At 42.2% G+C, this 18,616-nt stretch overlaps 2 protein-coding genes across 8 annotated transcripts in view; one reads left to right on the top strand and one right to left on the bottom strand.

Moving 5' to 3' along the window:
* RRP1B (ribosomal RNA processing 1B) overlaps window positions 1–12,037 on the bottom strand; it is a 37,725-nt gene extending 25,688 nt beyond the window's left edge. For both annotated transcript variants that reach the window (XM_067545174.1, XM_067545175.1), the window contains exons 1-5: window positions 11,635–12,037; window positions 5,420–5,502; window positions 3,836–3,893; window positions 3,369–3,454; window positions 2,059–2,120 (exon numbers count right to left, since the gene is read on the bottom strand). In XM_067545174.1, coding sequence (XP_067401275.1) covers window positions 2,059–2,120; window positions 3,369–3,454; window positions 3,836–3,893; window positions 5,420–5,502; window positions 11,635–11,779 — 434 coding nt within the window. In that variant the 5' untranslated portion in view covers window positions 11,780–12,037. The remainder of the gene's footprint in view (window positions 1–2,058; window positions 2,121–3,368; window positions 3,455–3,835; window positions 3,894–5,419; window positions 5,503–11,634) is intronic.
* Window positions 12,038–12,227: 190 nt separating this feature from the next.
* HSF2BP (heat shock transcription factor 2 binding protein) overlaps window positions 12,228–18,616 on the top strand; it is a 167,086-nt gene continuing 160,697 nt past the window's right edge. For 5 of the 6 annotated variants that reach the window (XM_067545322.1, XM_067545319.1, XM_067545317.1 and 2 more), the window contains exon 1: window positions 16,425–16,841. In XM_067545322.1, the coding sequence (XP_067401423.1) occupies window positions 16,806–16,841 (36 nt within the window). In that variant the 5' untranslated portion in view covers window positions 16,425–16,805. Of the gene's footprint in view, window positions 12,278–14,643; window positions 14,764–16,424; window positions 16,842–18,616 lie in introns of those variants that run through there. The other variant, XM_067545321.1, reaches the window with a different exon arrangement.

An 18,616-nucleotide genomic window follows, 5' to 3' on the forward strand; every position in this document is an offset into this window, starting at 1 on the left:
TATCCTTGTCTGTCCCTCCCTTCAATAAATAAATAAATAAATAAATAAAAAACCAACCACCCTACTGAATCCACACTAGCCCCTGCTCTGTTTCTGCATCCTCTCCACGGCACCTCCATCTGCAAGTCCCATGCCAACACCTGGCTCTACGTGGGGAGAAGGGAGAATGGGGCTGTGCTGGGCAGGAAAAGAGGGGAGATGAGGAAATGATGCAGGGGCAGAGCAGGGACTAACATGCAGCCAGTGCATTCTGTGGCGGGAATAATTATTGCCAACAAGCCAGAAGCAGTGGAGGGAGGAGAGCTGTGTTGTGGTCCATGGGGATACTGAAACATAACTTCCCCCAATCCCAACTGAGCGCCCAGACACTTCTGTTAACAGAGTTAAGGTTACCTAGTGGCACCTCATGCTATCCCAGAATGCCAAGTGCACTTATTTCTCTGAAAACTAGGAAATACGAAGTTACAGTACACACCATACCTACAATGTAACCTTAACTCTGTGCCCTGGAGCTAGCTATATTACTGTGAAGGATTCAGCAGCATGATGCCACAATACATAGATAAGGAGAACTAAAGGAATGTGGCACTGTTTTTGCTGTGTTCCACAGATTTGAACTTCCAGCATTTATGTGCATGCACTTCAGCTGAGTTCACCGAATTATGCGCAGCTGTACCAAAGAGTGGAGGGATTACTTGGAGCGGTCCAGCAGAGCTGCGATTGTGATATGAGAATAGGTGCGTATGTCCCTTGAAGGGTCAAATATTTCTCATTTCAGCACCTGAGTTCTGTAGACTGTATCAGCAGAAGTGCACAAAGATCTTGCCGTCAGGATGGCCAGCAATCTGGTCCCTATGTGATAGTCACCAGGGCAGAGTGAGGGGTGAAGTGAAGGCAATGTCTTTGGGCAAGGGTGAAAAGAGTGTAACATTTAGCAAGTCTGGGGTGGTTTGTGTGGAATAGGCTCAGTGTAGGTAGCTCCTGTTTACTACACCTGACCTAAATCTGAGTTTTGCGTTAGCGAAGATGTCAGATTCTATCCTACAGTGCTCATATACTCTGTAGCATCTGTAAGGTTAGTGTGTGTGTTATTGGCATGTTCAGATATTGCTCAAAGAAGACAGAGTTAAAGGCGCATGGTAAGGATGGCATGTATCTTTTGTATTTCCTGTTTTCAGAGGTTTACGTTTCCATTACTTTAACCCTCTCCATTTCCCGGTTTTCAAAGAAATAAATAAAGTGCACTAGACATTCTGGAAGAGCATGAGGCACCACTGGGCAGCCTTACCTCTTTTTTAACTAATAATTAGAAGTACTAGTTTTGAAAGTTAACATCACTCTAAGAGCAGGCCAATCAGCAGACTGAAGTCAGAGGTCTAGACACAGCATGGAAGTTAGAACTACCTTGCTTGCTGACAGCTTGCTGAAAATATACAAGACCATTCAGACGAAACAGGACATACTGGACAGAGAAGTCAGTTTACAGTGGAAAGCTGCTATAAGCTGTTTTATCAAGAAATTGTCACTCCTGACAAGTAGGATGAAATTCCTAAAACATGGTTAACAAGATTGCCCTTTTCCAGATTTTCTGCGCTATGACTTCATTATCCAGCATACATATTTCTAAAATTCCACTGCCAGTTCTCCTGGTTGCAATGCCAAAAAGCCTGACACCACCAGTATACACAGGGACCACTGAATGCAAGACCTGTTATGCTATCATGCTAAAAGTCCCTGCATTCAGTTTGTGCACTGATATCCATATAGTTTTTCACAAAAGCTTTATTGCAGAATGCATGTTTAGACTAACTGCTTAGGCAAATGTGAGCGTTATCAACTACAATGGATGTTTAACTTAATAAAAACGTAGACTTTAATCTATTTATTAACTAGATAGTTCAAGTGATGTGATAGATAAAAGGCATAAGCAGAACAAAAAGAGCCAATTACTAAAAAAGCCATCTAGAGAGGGAGAAGGCACATTCAATTAAAATATTTATGAGATGAACAAACTCTGTAACTTCTTTATTGTACAATTACATCTAGCAGTTTATTTACCTTTCATCCCATCCATTCCTTTTCAGAATCTCAAAGGACTGTCTCAAAACCATGCGGATTAGCTATAAAGCAGAAGATTTGTTATATGACACTACAGTTTTCGAATCACGAGAGTCAATAAAATAGCTACTCTGACAGTCACATGGGCAGTTGAGTTTTTTCTGGCCCAGCAAAGTTTACTGGAAAGGCTTCTTTCATGAATACATGAGAAGTCTCTCCATTACAGGGAGAAGGGGTACAGGCAGTGTGTGATCTGAAGTTCCAACAGCATCACTATTTGCTGTTATTACACTCTAAGCCAAACAAAATACTGAGACCACCATCCCCCCCAGCCCCTCCATTCCACTTCCCCTCCAAATCTTCCAAAGCAGTTAAGGTTCATTCTCCCCGCCCCCCATTTACAAAAATCCCAATTTAATAACTTCAAACCAAATTGATAATGTTAATGACTTCATAGTAACTTTAGTTTGCCCTGTTGTTTGTAGATTTAATTAAGAGTCAGGAAAACTACATATGTAACAGCCATATTAAATTAACTTCTATGGGCCTTAAATTTTTGACACTCTCAATTTGTAGTTAACTTCTCAACCATAAAATGCAGTAATGCAAGTTTTTGCATTTAGCTTCCTTTTTTAAGGAATAAAAATAAAAATTGGAAGGCTAAAACACTAACCTGATTTCACTGTGTATTTCCATTAATAGATATTTTACACTTAGAATATGCCTTTAAAAATTAATTTACCTCACTGCAACACTTAGTTTTAACACAGTATTTTCTATACTTAAGCATCTAGTTCCCTGTGGTAAGCTTAACTAATACATAGTAACTTTTTTTTGTTTTTAAATGGCACCTTCCAGAAAAAAAAAAAAAAGTAGCCTTACTTTTATTTAAATATTAATTATGATGAGGTATCCATTAACATGCCATCTGGACATCATTACAAACACTTATGCACATGCTTAACTTTATCCCCAGGAGTATTCCTACTGAAGTCAATGAAGAATACCCAGTGGGTGTGTAAAGCTCAGCAAATGCATAATAAGCATGTGCGGGATTGGACACTTACATAAAAATAATGTAATGACTTCTAGACCTGCTATGCCATCTAATTAAAGGCCTATAAACAAATACACTTTGCACTGTGGGTCCTGAAACTAGCTAAATGCCTTTTGTTATAAAGTACGCAAACACATACGAAGAGATAGCAACTCTCCAGTACAGCATCATCACCATGCTTTGTCCATGCAAAATATATATACCAGCTCCTCCACCTCCCAAAAAAAACCACCCTAAAAAAAGTTAACATTACCATGTAGTATTTATCAAGGCGCAGTCTGTCTATCCCATTCCATTCACGGTTCATGGTTTGCCAAAAGGTTTGAATGAACAGGTGCTCTGCAACAGAATAAAACCAGTGAATGAATCTGCATGTTCAATACCAATATTATTTTATGTTACTGAAAGCAGCCTAGAGAGACCACTTTTCCAACTTTATTTTTTTCATGCTTCTCCACACATTGGTTACCATATTGCAAACAAACTTTAACAAGACAAATCCTGATAGAAATAAGAACTGATTGGATTCTGTACATGTGACAGAGATTCGCATCATACACTGCAATCACAGACAAGTGTTGGATAACAGCTGGAAAAGAACAACAACAAAAAACCTTGCCTGTCTCTGTTCTGGACTCCGTGACAACTGGCTAAAAGTCCCAAAATATAAAGGCACTTTGGAGAAAAACTAGAGAAAACAAAATGAAATAGTAAACTTACGAGCCTCCATATTCTGAATGACATGGATAAGTTGGGAGATAGTACTTGCTAGTTCCTCCTTAAAAATATAAAATAAAATAGTTAGCACCTTGTTCCAGAGCTTAGCCTACTTCCCATCTGTGGCGAAACAACACTGGTTAATCTAAACTTTTAAATGAACTTTATACTAAAAAATGTATGAAACTAGAGTTGGCAGATAGAAGATCCCATGCTTCCACACCCAGACTCTCATGTAGGTATGGATATGACAAAACATCCCCAGAGCGTGAAAATATTCTTTTAACTGCCATTGTTGTGCTGCGGTTGCACTTCTGTTACTATGGATTAGACATAAGAGAAGACTCAAGGATATTAAGGGTCTGTTCATCTTGACAGGTCTACAAAACAACTGCCTTCCAGCAGCAGACAAAACTAGATTATCAAGAGAATAAATGCACACATTTGACTTTACAAATCTGTATAAAACCTTATAAGCATTGATTATATGTAGTCCTCAGTTATAGGCAGCATACTTTGTATTCTTTACAAAATGAATATTGGCTGTGCAAATGGAGGTTTAAATTGTTGCAAGGAGTGAAGTTACTATGATTTGGAGTGATTTTCAGATCAGGAACCAACATCTATGCTTGCATGGTGCTGAGCACAAAAAGGCGCTCAAGTAACAAAAGAATCTGCAGACAATATAAGGGAAGAAAGCTGGCACTGGATGGAGCACCACACAGCCCAGTTAGAACTGAAGGTAAAGGAGAAAGTTATCCAAACTTCCCAGCCAAAGTTGTCACACTAAAAAATTAGATTTGGACAACTAAGACTACACAAAATCAGCTTCAGAGACTTGAGAGGACAATGAAAAAAATATATCACCGAAGATCAGCTACCTTAACAGAATTATTAACCTTTAGTTTCTTCCCCATCCCAAACTACCTTAAAAAAAAAAGACGAGGAACTATGCTAGAGTCATCCAAAATTCCAAATGTGGATGACAGACTGTAAAGTTTCCTACTCCCCAGGATAGAAACTGTAACAGTACAGACTGAAAACACTTGCAAAAAGTTATTGTTGAAGCCACATGGCAACAGAAACAAAGATTGTCCAAATCCCCGTGACAAAGAAAAGGATTTTCCTCTGTAGACTGATGGGGAAAAAAAGCAAATCAAAACTTTCAAGCTGGGTTAAATCACAGGCCAGGATATGCTGTAGTTAAAGGATTCCTGCTTTGTTCACGGAGGTAACTGTGGTAATCATACTCAAACCAACAAATTTCAGCAGGTACATATACATAGTAAAATTATTTGAAGGAAAAGGTTTTCCATTTCTCTGGAATAAACAGCTGAAAACTCCAAGCTCAATCACACTCCCATTCAAGTAAATCTACAGGTGCCTCCTTTTAATGAAGGACTGCCAATTACAATTAACTCTCCCACATGCACTTAATTCTAACTTATCTTTGTGAATGAAAGATGGCAAAAAAAGGGGAGTCCTAATGGGGTAAGTTTTGCTATCCAAAATGAAAGGAAACTATGTCTTCATGGTGCATTCTAGAAGAATATCCATTATATACACAAGAAACACTGGATGACGTACCTGTAGCAGAGGTTTATCCTGCATCCACATACAGTAAAATAGTCCTTTCCATATTTTTAAAAATTCTTCTTGGCTGAAGCCACCTAGATGTTAAAAAAAAAAAAAAAAAACCAAAAAATTATGCATCTGGAAAAAGCCACTTCCACCAAATGCTTAAAAACAGAGTTTCCATTTCCCCCTCTCCCTCTGTCACCCTTTAAGTTACCATCTTTCCTTTTGGGCAAACCTTTCTTTCCCTATTTTGAATGGAACTGACACTAATATAACTGTTTTGCTAATGAAAAAATTTGGTTAATGCAGTGATACAGTGTCTAAGTCTGCAACTTGTCTCACTTTAAGTATACAGTACAATAACAAGGATTTTGAAGAAGTCACAGATGGGAAAAACCTGTTAGGTCATTCTGAGCCATCCCCCTGCTAGTACAGTATTGTTCCCTATGGTATATTTTCTTTTAGTGCCAAGTCCCAGTGTTATTTTTAGTGAGGGCATCATATTTAATTTTGCCTGGAAAGGATGAGAGGGAAGGAGAAAGGCCAAGTACAAACTAGGGAGAATAAGTGGCTATCACTGCACTCAGAAGCACAAATTCCCAATCTATACATTCAGAATGGGTCTGTGTTTTGGAATCTTATTTTAAAATGTGGTTCAATCATTGAACTGACTTCTCAGTGGTCAGCAGCTGTGGATGGGGGAAACCGATGTTAGAATGCAAATCAACTGGAGATGTGACTGAATCGCATTTAATATTTTTGAGCACGACTCAGTCCCAAACAAGAGATAGTAATTAAGTTCTTTAGACTGTACTGAGAGTTGACCCCTTACCAATAGAAACCCCACGCACCACACTGAAAAGCGTTTATATTAGAACAAAATGTTTCTTTTCCTGAACTTGCACAGCTCCCCTTTTTTTCTTTCTGATTTAAAACACACTGCACTGTTCTCTTTTTAATTTGATACATTGAAGTAGCATTCCCTTCCCATTTAGGCATCTCCATGAACAAGGACTGTTCCTCTAGTTATCAGCAAAGTATGGCATATTCCCTTTTTTATTAAATCAAGCTGCACAAACAAGTATAATGAAAATATTTTAGTCATGAATTAAACTTGAGGTACAGTACTACCTCTTTATTCTAATTGTGCAGTGTCCTTCTGATAGTACTAAAAATTCAAGAGTCTCTAATTTTGACTAGAATTTGTGCTGTGGTCTTACACTCAATTCCAAGTTATCGCATGTGGACCTCTGAGAAGAAAATAAACTAGTAAGTATCAGTAGAGCCCGTTTGAACACCTACATATTTTAGGATATCTATTATTGCTAAAAATAGTGGTCAGAGCTTTTAAGTATAGCAGGATGATACTGAGCTTTAAGATAAAGTCTTATGGTGATAAATCCTGAGTGCTAGCTGAGAATCCCTATCACTACTGTACCATGTCAAACATCAAAAACAAATTTCAGCCTGATCAACCAACATTATGCTTAAGTTCCAAATATAGAAAGTAGAAGTGGATGAGGAAAACATGCAAAATGCTACATGCGAGTCTTAAAAAATGTCAGGCTCAGATCATAAATTGTAACCAAAGGAGACCATGCTCAATATTAATATTTTAAAGCTGCGCCAGCTTTAGCCATCCAAATAAATGTTGCAAAAAGGTGGTGTTTTGTGACTATAAGATTGCCTTTTACACGGCTGGATTTAGGGGCAGGTGACTGCCTGGGGTGCTGGGCTTGGGAGGCGCCGGACTCATGGTGCTGTTTTTGTTGTTAGCGACAAAAGGGAAAATATATTTGAAATAAAATGTTTCAGGTGTTCCGTATGTGGATTCATTTTTTTGCTAATCTCTTAAAATGCTCTGGACCTTTGTAGAATCTTGTGGAACCTTCCAGACTTTCTGGAAAAAAGTTTAACAAATGGAGGGGAAACGGAAGCACACCATTTGATCTAGGGCTGGCCCTGGCCTTTTAGCTGGTATATAACTACATGAGCGATTTATGGAACTCTCTCAGCAGGATCTCCTCCTCCAAAATCTTGACAAAATTAAATAGTTCCCTAGCAGCTGTAAATGAGGTCTGACTATCTAGCCAATGTATCTTTAGTACACTTCAAGCTAGACCAATCAACCTTCTGAAAATTAAAAAATGGCCATATATAAATTAAGAATTGTTATTTGGAGTTTTACATAGATAACCTGTTATGGGTTATGTGTGAATCACAAAATAACAGTTTCAGGTTTTTGGCAGCTTCCCTGAAACACAAGCTTCGCTGCTTGACAGGTGATGTTTTTTAATATGGATACCGAGCCTGGTTCTGTTCTGCTTTACATTATTTTAAGTACACTATACTCAACAATTTACAATGGTATAGCAGAAAGGAGGAGATGTGAGTGTACATTCAACCTTAACTATGGAGTCAAGACTGATGCCTCCATAATAAAGCCTGTCACAGATTATGTCAGTTGTTACACATTAAAAGGGCCAAGGGGAATTTTCCATGGGTAAGGAGGTAAGACTTTTAAAACATTTTTTTTTTTTTAATTTCACAAGGATAACTTTTAGAATGCAACACTGTCAATTCCTCATGCTCTTTTCCCACAGGTGGATTATTAAGGTATCATCACTTTATGTGTATATCAAAATTGAACCCTCTATATTAGTGATCATAGTGTGTATAATAACAGGCCTGCATTAGGTTATAGGTATCTTGCAGTCGATGGGCAGTGTTTCAGTTAGTGTAGGTACAAACAGATTGTTAGCTACACCTCAGAAACAGCCCTTCTACAGTGTGGAAGGAGGTTGCATTGGGGTAGCTGCAAACCTGCAGTGTAGACAGAATGCACCCAGGCAACTTGCCTTCAGCAAGTCACCAAGGTAAGTCACATTTGGTCAAGCGTATCTGCACGAGGGGCTTGTGTTAGCATAACACTTCAGTTATACTGGTGCAAGTTTTCCTAGTCTAGACAAGCTCTAATAGATTGCGGATCTCTAGGAAGGAGTACCACAGAAAGTTCCTTTCTCTCCCTTTAAAACTCTTCAGTCACCCAATACTGAAGGCAAGGTTTAAAAAGAAAGCATGGAAAAAACCTAAATAATCCAAATTAAGAAATGAGGTGCTGATGTTTATCTAAGTATTTTGTAATTATATTAGCACAAGCCCTGGTATTCTGCACACACTGAATTTCCACGCATACAATGGATTCAAGGGCTCACATTTCAGGTTTCTGCACAATTTAAGCTTTCATTTAAAACAATAAAAAAAAAAAAAGAAAAAGGTTTTGGCTCTTCCAGTTGCAATGAAATCCTTTCAAATGTGACCCAGTGGAGAGTTAAATGCTCATCTACATAGCCACCTGGCTAGAGGACAGACCATGGTCGTCACCCAACATATAGTGTTTAATCTTGATGTGTATGCAAGCCCATAATCCTCTCCTTGGATTGTGCTGAAGTCCTGGACAGAGTGAGAACATGCTTAGTTTACACTATGAGATCAAACCAGCCCCCAAAATGGTTAATGAAGTGGAAAGAGGACCTCAAAGTCCCTCCTTCCACTATAATTGTAGGTGTATATTAAGGCATGCAGTTACAATATGGCTGTGCACCAATCTTGTTATAACATGGCCTGGTATTGCTAACATTGATGGGACTGGATTCTGCCCACACTAGCTTTACCAAGACATTTTCTAAAAGGTTTGGTACAGAGTCATATTGTAAATGGGTGCTTCCATGTATAATTGTAGTATAGACCCTATTGAATTGGCGGGAAGAAAATATGTAACAGCTATGAATTATACCTATTCATCTCAGGGTAGGTCTACACTACGGTGGTATGGTTATGGAGCTGCACCTGTGCTGCTGTAGCACCGTAATGTAGATGCTTCTGACATCGATGGAAGAGGATTTTCTGTTGATGTAGTTGATCCACCTCTCTGTGAGGCAGTAGCTATGTCAACAGAAGAATTATTTTGCTCACTTAGCCGCATTTACATCAGGGATTAGATCAGCATACCTATGGCATTCAGGGTGCGAAGCTGTTCACAGCTGACATAGCTAGATGGATCTAATTTTTAAGAGTAGACTAGGCCTCAGTCAGATGTAAAATTTAAACATGTTGTCACTTAATACTTCCTCAGTCATCCAACTAGGATGTGTAATTTGTGAGCTGAGACGTTCCCTCTGGCAGGATTTTACACAGAAATAAGCTCGCCAATCATACAGATGCAAGTGATTTTTTGTTTTAGTTGTCCTTAGTATAAGACAAATGAAGATAAGTCCTGGTGTTGTTGGGGAACCCTAGCATCCTGTTTATATTAAAAACTTGGTTTTGTCTCAATTTCTGTGCAATCATCTAGCTGACTCTGGCCAACATTCACCCACCCTTCATTCTGCTTCTATCCTGCAATGTCCCTCATCCCGATAGCCACTCGGCAACAATTCAGATCCCACCTGATTGTGCTAGGCCTAACAGCATTTGTTGCCTAGCAGCCTCTCCAATGGATTATGTGCATACCGTGGTACAGTGCATGAGATGCATCAAAACCCACTATTGTGCAATTTGGTGCACACTGCACACTTAACTCAAGAGAGGCAGGTAGGCAAATGGCCCACAAAGGCAGAAGGGTGCTAGATTTGTCATTAAAATAGGCAAAGGATATTGCATATCTGTCTGCAGGAGAAGCAAGAACGCAGAAAGGCTTTAAGATGAGTGCTTTGAGAATCTGGAGGACCAGGATGAGGCGAGTGGGAACTTTCCCCTTTGTGATAAGAAATCCCACTTAATCTCCTACCACCAGCGGCCAAATCCTCCTGCACTCCCCAGTGAACTGTTTTGTACAGAACGGGCCCCAAAGAGAATTGTTAACTCTACTCCTTGATCTATTTCAGAACAACAGCAAGTCATGATGGGGCTGCCGTTTGCCAACTTTGGAACATCAGACTGAAATATGGAATTAGTCACAGTGAAACAAGGTTGGCCATACACTTGATTATTCAAATAGACAAGAAACAAGAATAATTTCCAATACAAGATAAAATATACACATAGTGTAGATATCAATAGTACAAAATGTTGGATCCCTTCAGTGCAATTTGCAAGACTATGGAGGGTTTCTATGTGGTTTAGTGCAGTAACAGTGGTTCACTTTAACACCTTTAATGTTTTTCAATTACTCTCCTTGTCTCTTACATACAGGTTATATGGTGTGTAGAAAGGGGGTAAAGCAGGGATGGATGCAAACTGGTCAGGCAAAACCCACCAAAGAAATCCCACAGATCTTCCCAAAATTCCTGACATCCTTCCTGAATATCAGCTAGAACAGTTTCACCACTCAATGATCACGATAACTTTGAATGATAAAACTTTTTTCCACAAATCACTACACTATCCATCTGGGCCATCATAGCTGGGTTACATGCTGTTTCAGAATGTTGAGAGTTCAACGAGCAGGCTTAAAAAACCCCATTCCGATTATAGAGATGTTACTGGTTCCAGTGATATTCTATGTTTAAAATGGGGAGTATCACTGGAGCCAGTAATATTTCTAAAACCATAAGAAATGTAAGTGCACACACTGTACATATGCACTGTGGAAATTTAGTTGTCCATGTAACAATACTTGAAGTCTCTATGCTCTCAAGAGTTGCTAATCATTCCCTCCACCTTTGTAAAACTATATTTAAGGAAGAATGCTTCCTGTTGTAAAAATAATATACAATAAGATCACTGGGCACACTAATCCCCAGAAAAGGTGGCAGTGCGAGGGTTCAAAGACACTCCACTCCCATCTGAGCACCAGCATCCCTTAATCGCTCTCCTGATATTGGCCGTGCTGCACCACACACCACGTGCCAAACCCGTATCATCCTCAGAGTCTCCCAACAACTCCTCCACATGTCTCTCACACATTCTGACTCCCCACTTCCTTTCCCTTACGCCACTCTCCCTCAGCCGTCTGCTACCAGAGCCTTTGCCAACCCCGTATGCCTGCCCTACTCCCCACCCCATTCACTGATGTCGATACCTTCCGTAGCACCATGTGCTTGCCTCAGCTATGCCCTCCCTTGCCCGTACCCCACTCATGTGCGTCTCCTCCTAAGCCCACGCTGTCACTGCTCCCGCTACTCGTCTCCCTTGCCCATGGCCACCCCGGGCTGCCCCAGCACCACGTGCTTGCCCCACCGCCACCCAGCAACACGCGTGACGCCACCTCCCCATGTCTTTACCCGCCGGGCTCTGGGTCCTGAGGCTGATGTAGCCACGCAGCTTCTTCACCGCCCGATCCCGGCTCCGCTTCTCGTTGGCAGCCAGTCTCTGCGCGAACTGGATCTCGGGCGGCTGCACCGGAGCTGCTGCAGTGGCAGGAGCCATAGTCCCCACTCCACCATGCCGCTTCACTCCCCCTCCCTAGAAGGCGTTCCTCCCGCCGGCCCGGAATTGGCTGACGCGTTCCGTCGAACGAACGAACGCCCGCTGATTGCGTCACAATCGCTAGCTGTCGCAAAAGTTCCAGGTCTCTCCGGGGAGGGTTCTGCTCTTAAAGGGCTAGTAGGCAGTGGAACGGAAAAAGGTGTGTTTCTTCCTGCCGGCTTGTTTTGCAGCGGGGAAGCCCTAACAGGCTAAGGCTAGTATTTCTACTCTCTGCGCTGCGCTGGCAGATTCAGCTCCAGGAAGAGCACCCTGGCCGAGGGAGTCAATCAGTCAAAAGTTTAGGGCCCTGCCAGGCCTGTTGCAACACTGCTCGTTCCTTCCCTCCCCCAGCCGTAGCCGGTAACAAGGCCCTATGTACATTTTAACAATTCCCCCAAAATGGCTCCGGTTGCAGCGATGCCCAAAGTCCAGGCACCCACACTGTTGCTGGACACAGGGGTGAGTATATTAAGCACTCGCCCCTGGCCAAGGCCACTGAAGTGCTTGAAACCCTAGATTAGGAGGAACATCTTCAGAGATTAGCAAACATGATTTAAAAACCTTGGGAAACAAATCCCACAGGTGAAAAGTGAATTTTAGGTTTTTGCCGGAAATCTGAAAGACCATCTTTAACAAAAGACTTTCCCCTACAATTCTAATGTTTATTTTAAACCTACTAGTCACCTCTGTGCTTTGTATTAACAGCTCTGACCTGCACTGCCAACTCCCCTTATGGTACAGAAGTATTATTATTATTTCCATTTTACAAATGGGGATGAGAGGCAGCAAAGAATGTTGACCATTGCTACAAATGGACCTATGCAGGGGAATCTGAACAAATTGATTATTATACACTGCTTAATTTCACAAATCAAGCCTTTTTTATTACGCTTAGGCCCAGATTGCATCTGGCACTTGCAGGGCATGTGCAAGGAACATTTTAACCTCCTCTTGTGTACTCTGCACAAGTCATTGATAGCTGTAGCATCTATGACTGTGAGAGAGCAACGGGCTATGGAAAACACCAGGCAGGAGGCATCTGACACCTCCAAAATGTGGGCAGCATTGTCTGATGAAGTGGCTTTATTTTTATATTTCTCAACTCATTCTTCGTAACAATTCTGGGATTTTAGTATTCTTTCTTCCCAATCTCTCTTTTCAGACTATCTTTGTCTTTTACATATAGCATATCTAATTTAATAAAAGAATAGGTACTCTTTCAATCTGATCTGGTTAACCCATTTCCTAATGGTATCGGTAACAGATTTTGCTACTTAGGAGTGGGCTTCAGCCGCACAGAATAATTTTCATGGTTGGGCCTTGAATTACCCAAAATCATGTAAAAAATTGGTGGTAGGGACTCAAGCTGAATTTAGATCTTCTAAACGCCATTGCAGTGCCTTAACTACAAGACCATCCTTCCTACTTTGCAATTAGTGTTTTTTAACTTCAAAACATTTTATGGAAAACAGAGTCTATGTAGAGATATAATGCCAAATCAAGGACAGACTGCCCGGATCTGTTCTATTATCATAAAATACTGCAATATATTGTCAGACCATAGAATCCAAAATACATAGCCCCCTCAACCCAAGGCTCAATGGGAGTTAGGCACCTAAATACCTTTGAGGATCTGGACTACAATTCATAATTTGTTACAATGTAGACTTTCACCTGCAAAAACAGTGATGCCACACTTGACACTCTAAATTCTTTTTTCCAACAGCACATACCTCTGATTTTCTTTTTCAAACCACTTATTTTTTTCTAATCTTCCAGCTACCATGTCATGCATCTTATGCAAGTACATGAAAAAGAAAATGTCTGCAAAGTGCTTTGAATATTTACCTTAATTAGTTAATTTATTTGAGGGAGATAGGTCAGTGTTGCAAGTTGCTCTGCTCAAAAATTACCCTGGCCAAGTGAAAACCAATGCGTTTTTTATTTATTCATTCAAGGATTTCATCCTGCAATAAAGTCTGTTTGGCTGGACCTTGCTACAGGTCTCGGTCCCAGCTAAAGTTCTAGACCTAAGTGCTTGTAACAAAAGAGGGTTTTCAGACTTTCACCCAGACCTTGTGACTGCCTTTTATTTTAAGGCACAAAATCAATTTTACATTCACATTTCTGTTTGAAGCTATTTTATATTATCAATTATATAGTTACAAGTAACATCTGAGATTACTAGAAATGAAAGAGAAATAAACATTTATTTCAGCTTGCTTACTTTGTGCATTTGATAACACTTAAGGACCCATCCTACCAACTGTTTCACAGGGTCAGATCTCTGTGGCCATGTGGTTCCTATGTAGATCAGTGGGACTTCATGCAGGTATAAGAGGCCAACTGTGCAAGATGCAAACATGATCAGAGCCTTATTTCCCTGTTTGTGTACATTTTTCACATACCACAGGAAAGAGAAAAGTATTTTTAAGGGATAGGAAATCATGGTAGTAAAACTGCAAAGAGTGGGGGCAATATTCAGGGGGTAAGTGAATTAATTAAACAACATTTAATTAAAAAAACCTGACTAAATTGCAAATTGGCAGTGTCTGTGTGATCTCCCTCATACTTAAACTTTAATCTTAAAACATCTTAACAGTTTCCGTGATTCCTCCCATTAAACCAAATGTTGTAACTATATTTTAAAAAGGCTCTAGGGGTAATCCGGGGAATTACAGACCAGTAAGATTTACATACCTGGCAAATTATTTGAAACAAGAATTAAAAAATAAACAAAACACCTGGAAGGTCCTGGTATGATAATATGGTCTAACCAGCTTGGTTTCTGCAAAGGAAAATAATGTTTCACTAATCTTTTACAGTTTTTTGAACACATCAATAAAGCAGTGGATAAAGGAGAACCAGATGACTACTTAGATGTCCAAACAGGCCTTTGACAAAGACCTACACAAAAGAGTACTAAAGAAGCTAAGCAGTCATGGGTAAGAGGCAAAGCATTGTTATGCATCAAAAATTGCCTACGAAACAAAAAGCAAAGAGTAGGATTAGTCTTTTTTTACGTTAAGTTAACAGCAGGGTGCTTCAAGATTCCAGCGTAGGCCCTGTAGTATTAAACAATGGTTTGGAAATAGTGGAGAGAAGAGAGGTGCAAAAGTTGCAGTGACACAAAGTTCTTTAGGTTAGTCAGGACCAAAGAGGACTGTGAGGAACTTCAGAGAGACATCAACAAGCTACGCAAATAGGCAACATGATAGCAAATTAAATTCAGTATTGATAAATGCAAATAATATACATTGAAGGGAAAAATTATCTTATCCATTTTACATAGCTCTAGATTAACTCTCTCAACTCAAAAAAGGGACTTAGGTATCACCACAAACAGCATAATGTGGCTCTTGGCTCAATGTGCTGCACCAGTTAAAAAAAAAAAAAAGTAGCAAACAAAATGTTAGGATGTATAATGAATGGGATAGTGACTAATAGAGACAATATTATAATGCCTTCATATCAATCAATGTAGTGTGGCCTCATCTTGAGTATTGTATGCAATACTAGTTATCCCATCTCAAAAAGGATTTTCTAGAGAGGGGAGTTCAGAAAAGGGTGAAAAGAACATTTGGAGACATGGGAAAATCCTCATGTGAAGAGAGATTTAAAAGACTGGGTTTTTTTTTTTACTTAAAAAAGGGAAACATGAGGGGGATATAATAAAAGTGCAGCATATAAAGTAGAGAAGGTAGACAAGGACCATCTGTTTTCCCTGTCTCCTAACACAAGTACTGTACAAAGGAACACCCAATTAAGTTTAAGAGTGGGAAATTCAAAATCAAGAAAGGGATATACTTTCCCACACAGTATGTAATTAGATTCTGGAACTCATTGCTACAGGATGTCTTTGAGGCCAAGAATTAGGTAAGATTTAAAAAGGGACTGATGGACAATTATATCAAGAACATCTATAGTTACAATTAATGGCAAACATTTTGGAAAGGCTATTAAAGCTCATGTTCCAAGTTTTAAACCAATTCTTTAGCTACTAGATATTAGGAGTAGTAATGTGGGAGAGGGGCAAGTTATCCCACATCTGCCTACTGCAGAGCTGATGCTGGACTAGCCATGCCAGGGACCCGATTCAGTATGACACTCCCTATGTGTGTAATGGACATCAAAGAGCTGCACTTTGCTCTGCAGAAACAAAATTCATATCGCCTGATTGCGTTCTTCTTCCTATTGACTTCACTTATTTTCACCAGCTAGCAGGCCAGTTTAAAGACTCCTACCCGTCTGTTTCTTCCTTTGGAGGTGAAACCTCCTTGGCCTCAGTAGCTTTCTTAAAAACAAAAAAAACCCAGCCCACAACAGCGGCTACGTCTGTGCCCAACTCCCGTCCCAACCACAAAAGGCTCCAGCAATTATGGGACATGTCCTGACCATTCCCAGCTCACTTCAAATGCTCCCTTGCATTGCTCACCCTGCCTGCACGTGCACCCTCGATCCCTGCAGCTCCCGTGCTAGCCCACGCGCCAAGAAGGGGCAAGGGAAGGAGCCCCCTCCGCTCAGCAGCCCAGGCAGCAGGTGCGGTGCACCATGCACCTCGCCCACCCCCTAACAACGAAGGGCCGGGCCGGGCCGGGCCGGGCCGGGCCGGGCCGGGCAAGCCTCCCACGGGAAGATTCCCGCGCTCCCGGGGACCCAGGCGTTCCCTGTGCGGCGGCGCGAGCGCCCGGCTACGGGTCCCGTCCGCAGTGACTGTCCCCCTGACCCTGTGCCCGCCCGCGCGGCTGTTCCTTTAGTTCCAACCCCTTCGCCCCCCAACGGCACGGCTCCGCCCCTTGCCGAACCGTGGTGGGCGGGGCGTTAAGGGTGTGTGCGCGGGGGGAGGGGTTTCAGTCAGTCCCTTGGCGCGGAGACCCGACAGCACGTGGCGGGAGGCGGCCGACGGCGGCGCTTTAGAGCCTTCCGACAGCGTCCCGCGCGCGCCAGAGAGGGCCGGGGCCGAGCCGTCAGTCAGTCACCCGGCGCTATGCAGCGGAGCGCGCGCCTCGCCGGGGACGGGCAGGTAGAGCGGGCGGGGCCCCTTCTCCCTCCCAGTCCCGTCTCCGCTCTGCGACCCACCAGCGAGCCCGGGGCAGGCAGCCTGGCCTAGGCCTAGGCCTCCCCCGCCCATAACGAGGGGGCGGCAGGGTCGCTGCATTGGCGACCGGCGAGGCACCGCCTTGGGAGCGGCGGGGTCTAGGGGAGGCGGCTCCTGGCTTCGCCGCTGGTGCGTGCGTGTAACCGTGGGCGGGTCGCGGCACCTGCCCGCTGCATCCGCCTCCCCTCCCCAGCTGGAGAGACCGGGGGTTGCGCCCGGTCTGCGTCGCGGCCGTGCCGTACCCTCCCTTCGCCGCGGGGAGGCGAAGCCGTGGACCCTGGGAGAAAGGCTAGATGAACAAGCTGTCCCAGGAGCGATGGTTCCCGCCTAGGGAAAGGCGCCAGGCGGCCTTTCTCCTTCGTGGAGGAGGGGAATTTAAAATGCAGCAAGAAACGTTGCTTGTGCGGTTCCTGCACGTGTGCGGAGCTGCTGCTGCTGCTTGTTTAGGGGCTTCCCACTGCTCCGCTTGACGTTCATCCGCTCTGTGGGTGCTCAGCCCCCTTGGCTGTGGCTGAACAGTAAGCCCCATGCCGGGGCAGCCAGTCTCAGAGCCTGTTTCTACAGGTCTCAGACACCTGCTAAGGTGCTAAAAATACCTGTGTTGAGGTTCAGACTTCATCCCTGTGTAGATGTACCCTTTGAAAATCAGGGCCTATTGCATACATTAAATGCTGCCACGGTGATTCTGCTGTGAGGGGGGTGCTTATGCTGAGAGAGAGAAAGAAATAAAACTTTAATTTGCAAGCTGTAGTACGACTTTTCTGGGAGTCTTAAAGCACTATACAAGCATTGAAATGATTCACAAGACCCCTATGGGGTATTTGCCTCTCTACTTTTTATTTTTAACAGAGGTGGGGAAACTCAGCCATGGAGCTCAAATGAGCTGCTCAACACCACATAACTTGTGTAACAACTGGGAATAGATAGAACTGGGTTTTGTCTGAGTGTAGTTTATGATTGTTGTCTGCAGTGGTGTGGTAGCTGTGGTGGTCATAGAGTAGTAGAGAAACAAGGTGGGTGAAGTAATATTTTTTATTGGATCAACTTCTGTTGGTGATAGAGACAAGCTTTGAGCTTACACAGAGCTCTTCTTCAGGTATGTGTAAGCTTGAAAACTCTCTCACCAAAAGAAGTTAATCCAGTAAAAGATATTACCTCACCCACCTTGAGTCGCTAGTTCACTGGTTCTCAGCCTATTTATCATTGTGGGCCAGATATGCAGCTCTATGTTAGTTGGGCTGCATCCACATGATATATGTATATATATATATACACACACACTACTTGTATAGCCCTGAGGATGTCACAGGGGCTGCAGCTGTGTTCTGATTGGGCTGTGGGTTGAGAACCATTGCTCTGGTTACTTATCAGGCAACCATTGCCATAGTATCTGAGCACCGCGCAGTAGTAAACATGTTTTACAGATGGGGAACTGAGGCATGCAGTTTAATGATCTGCCCACCATTGCACAGGAAGTCTATGGCAGTGTCAGGAATTGATCTCATGTCTCCTGAGTCCAGTCTGGGGGCCTTAATCATGAAACCATACTTTTTCCCAGTGCAAAATAGTCTCTATATCTAATTCCTTGCTTTTTAAAAATATATTCCAGTGTGTGGGAGGTTTGAAAATAATCATTTGAGGGAAGGAAAGAAAATTAAACTTGTAACTGTCCCGTTGCACAAGATGAACTATGTTCACTG

This window comes from Emydura macquarii, unplaced genomic scaffold (assembly GCF_026122565.2).
Source record: "Emydura macquarii macquarii isolate MOO-44397 ecotype Brisbane River unplaced genomic scaffold, CSIRO-AGI_Emac_v2 contig_1043, whole genome shotgun sequence".
Classification (NCBI taxonomy): Eukaryota; Metazoa; Chordata; order Testudines; family Chelidae; genus Emydura; species Emydura macquarii.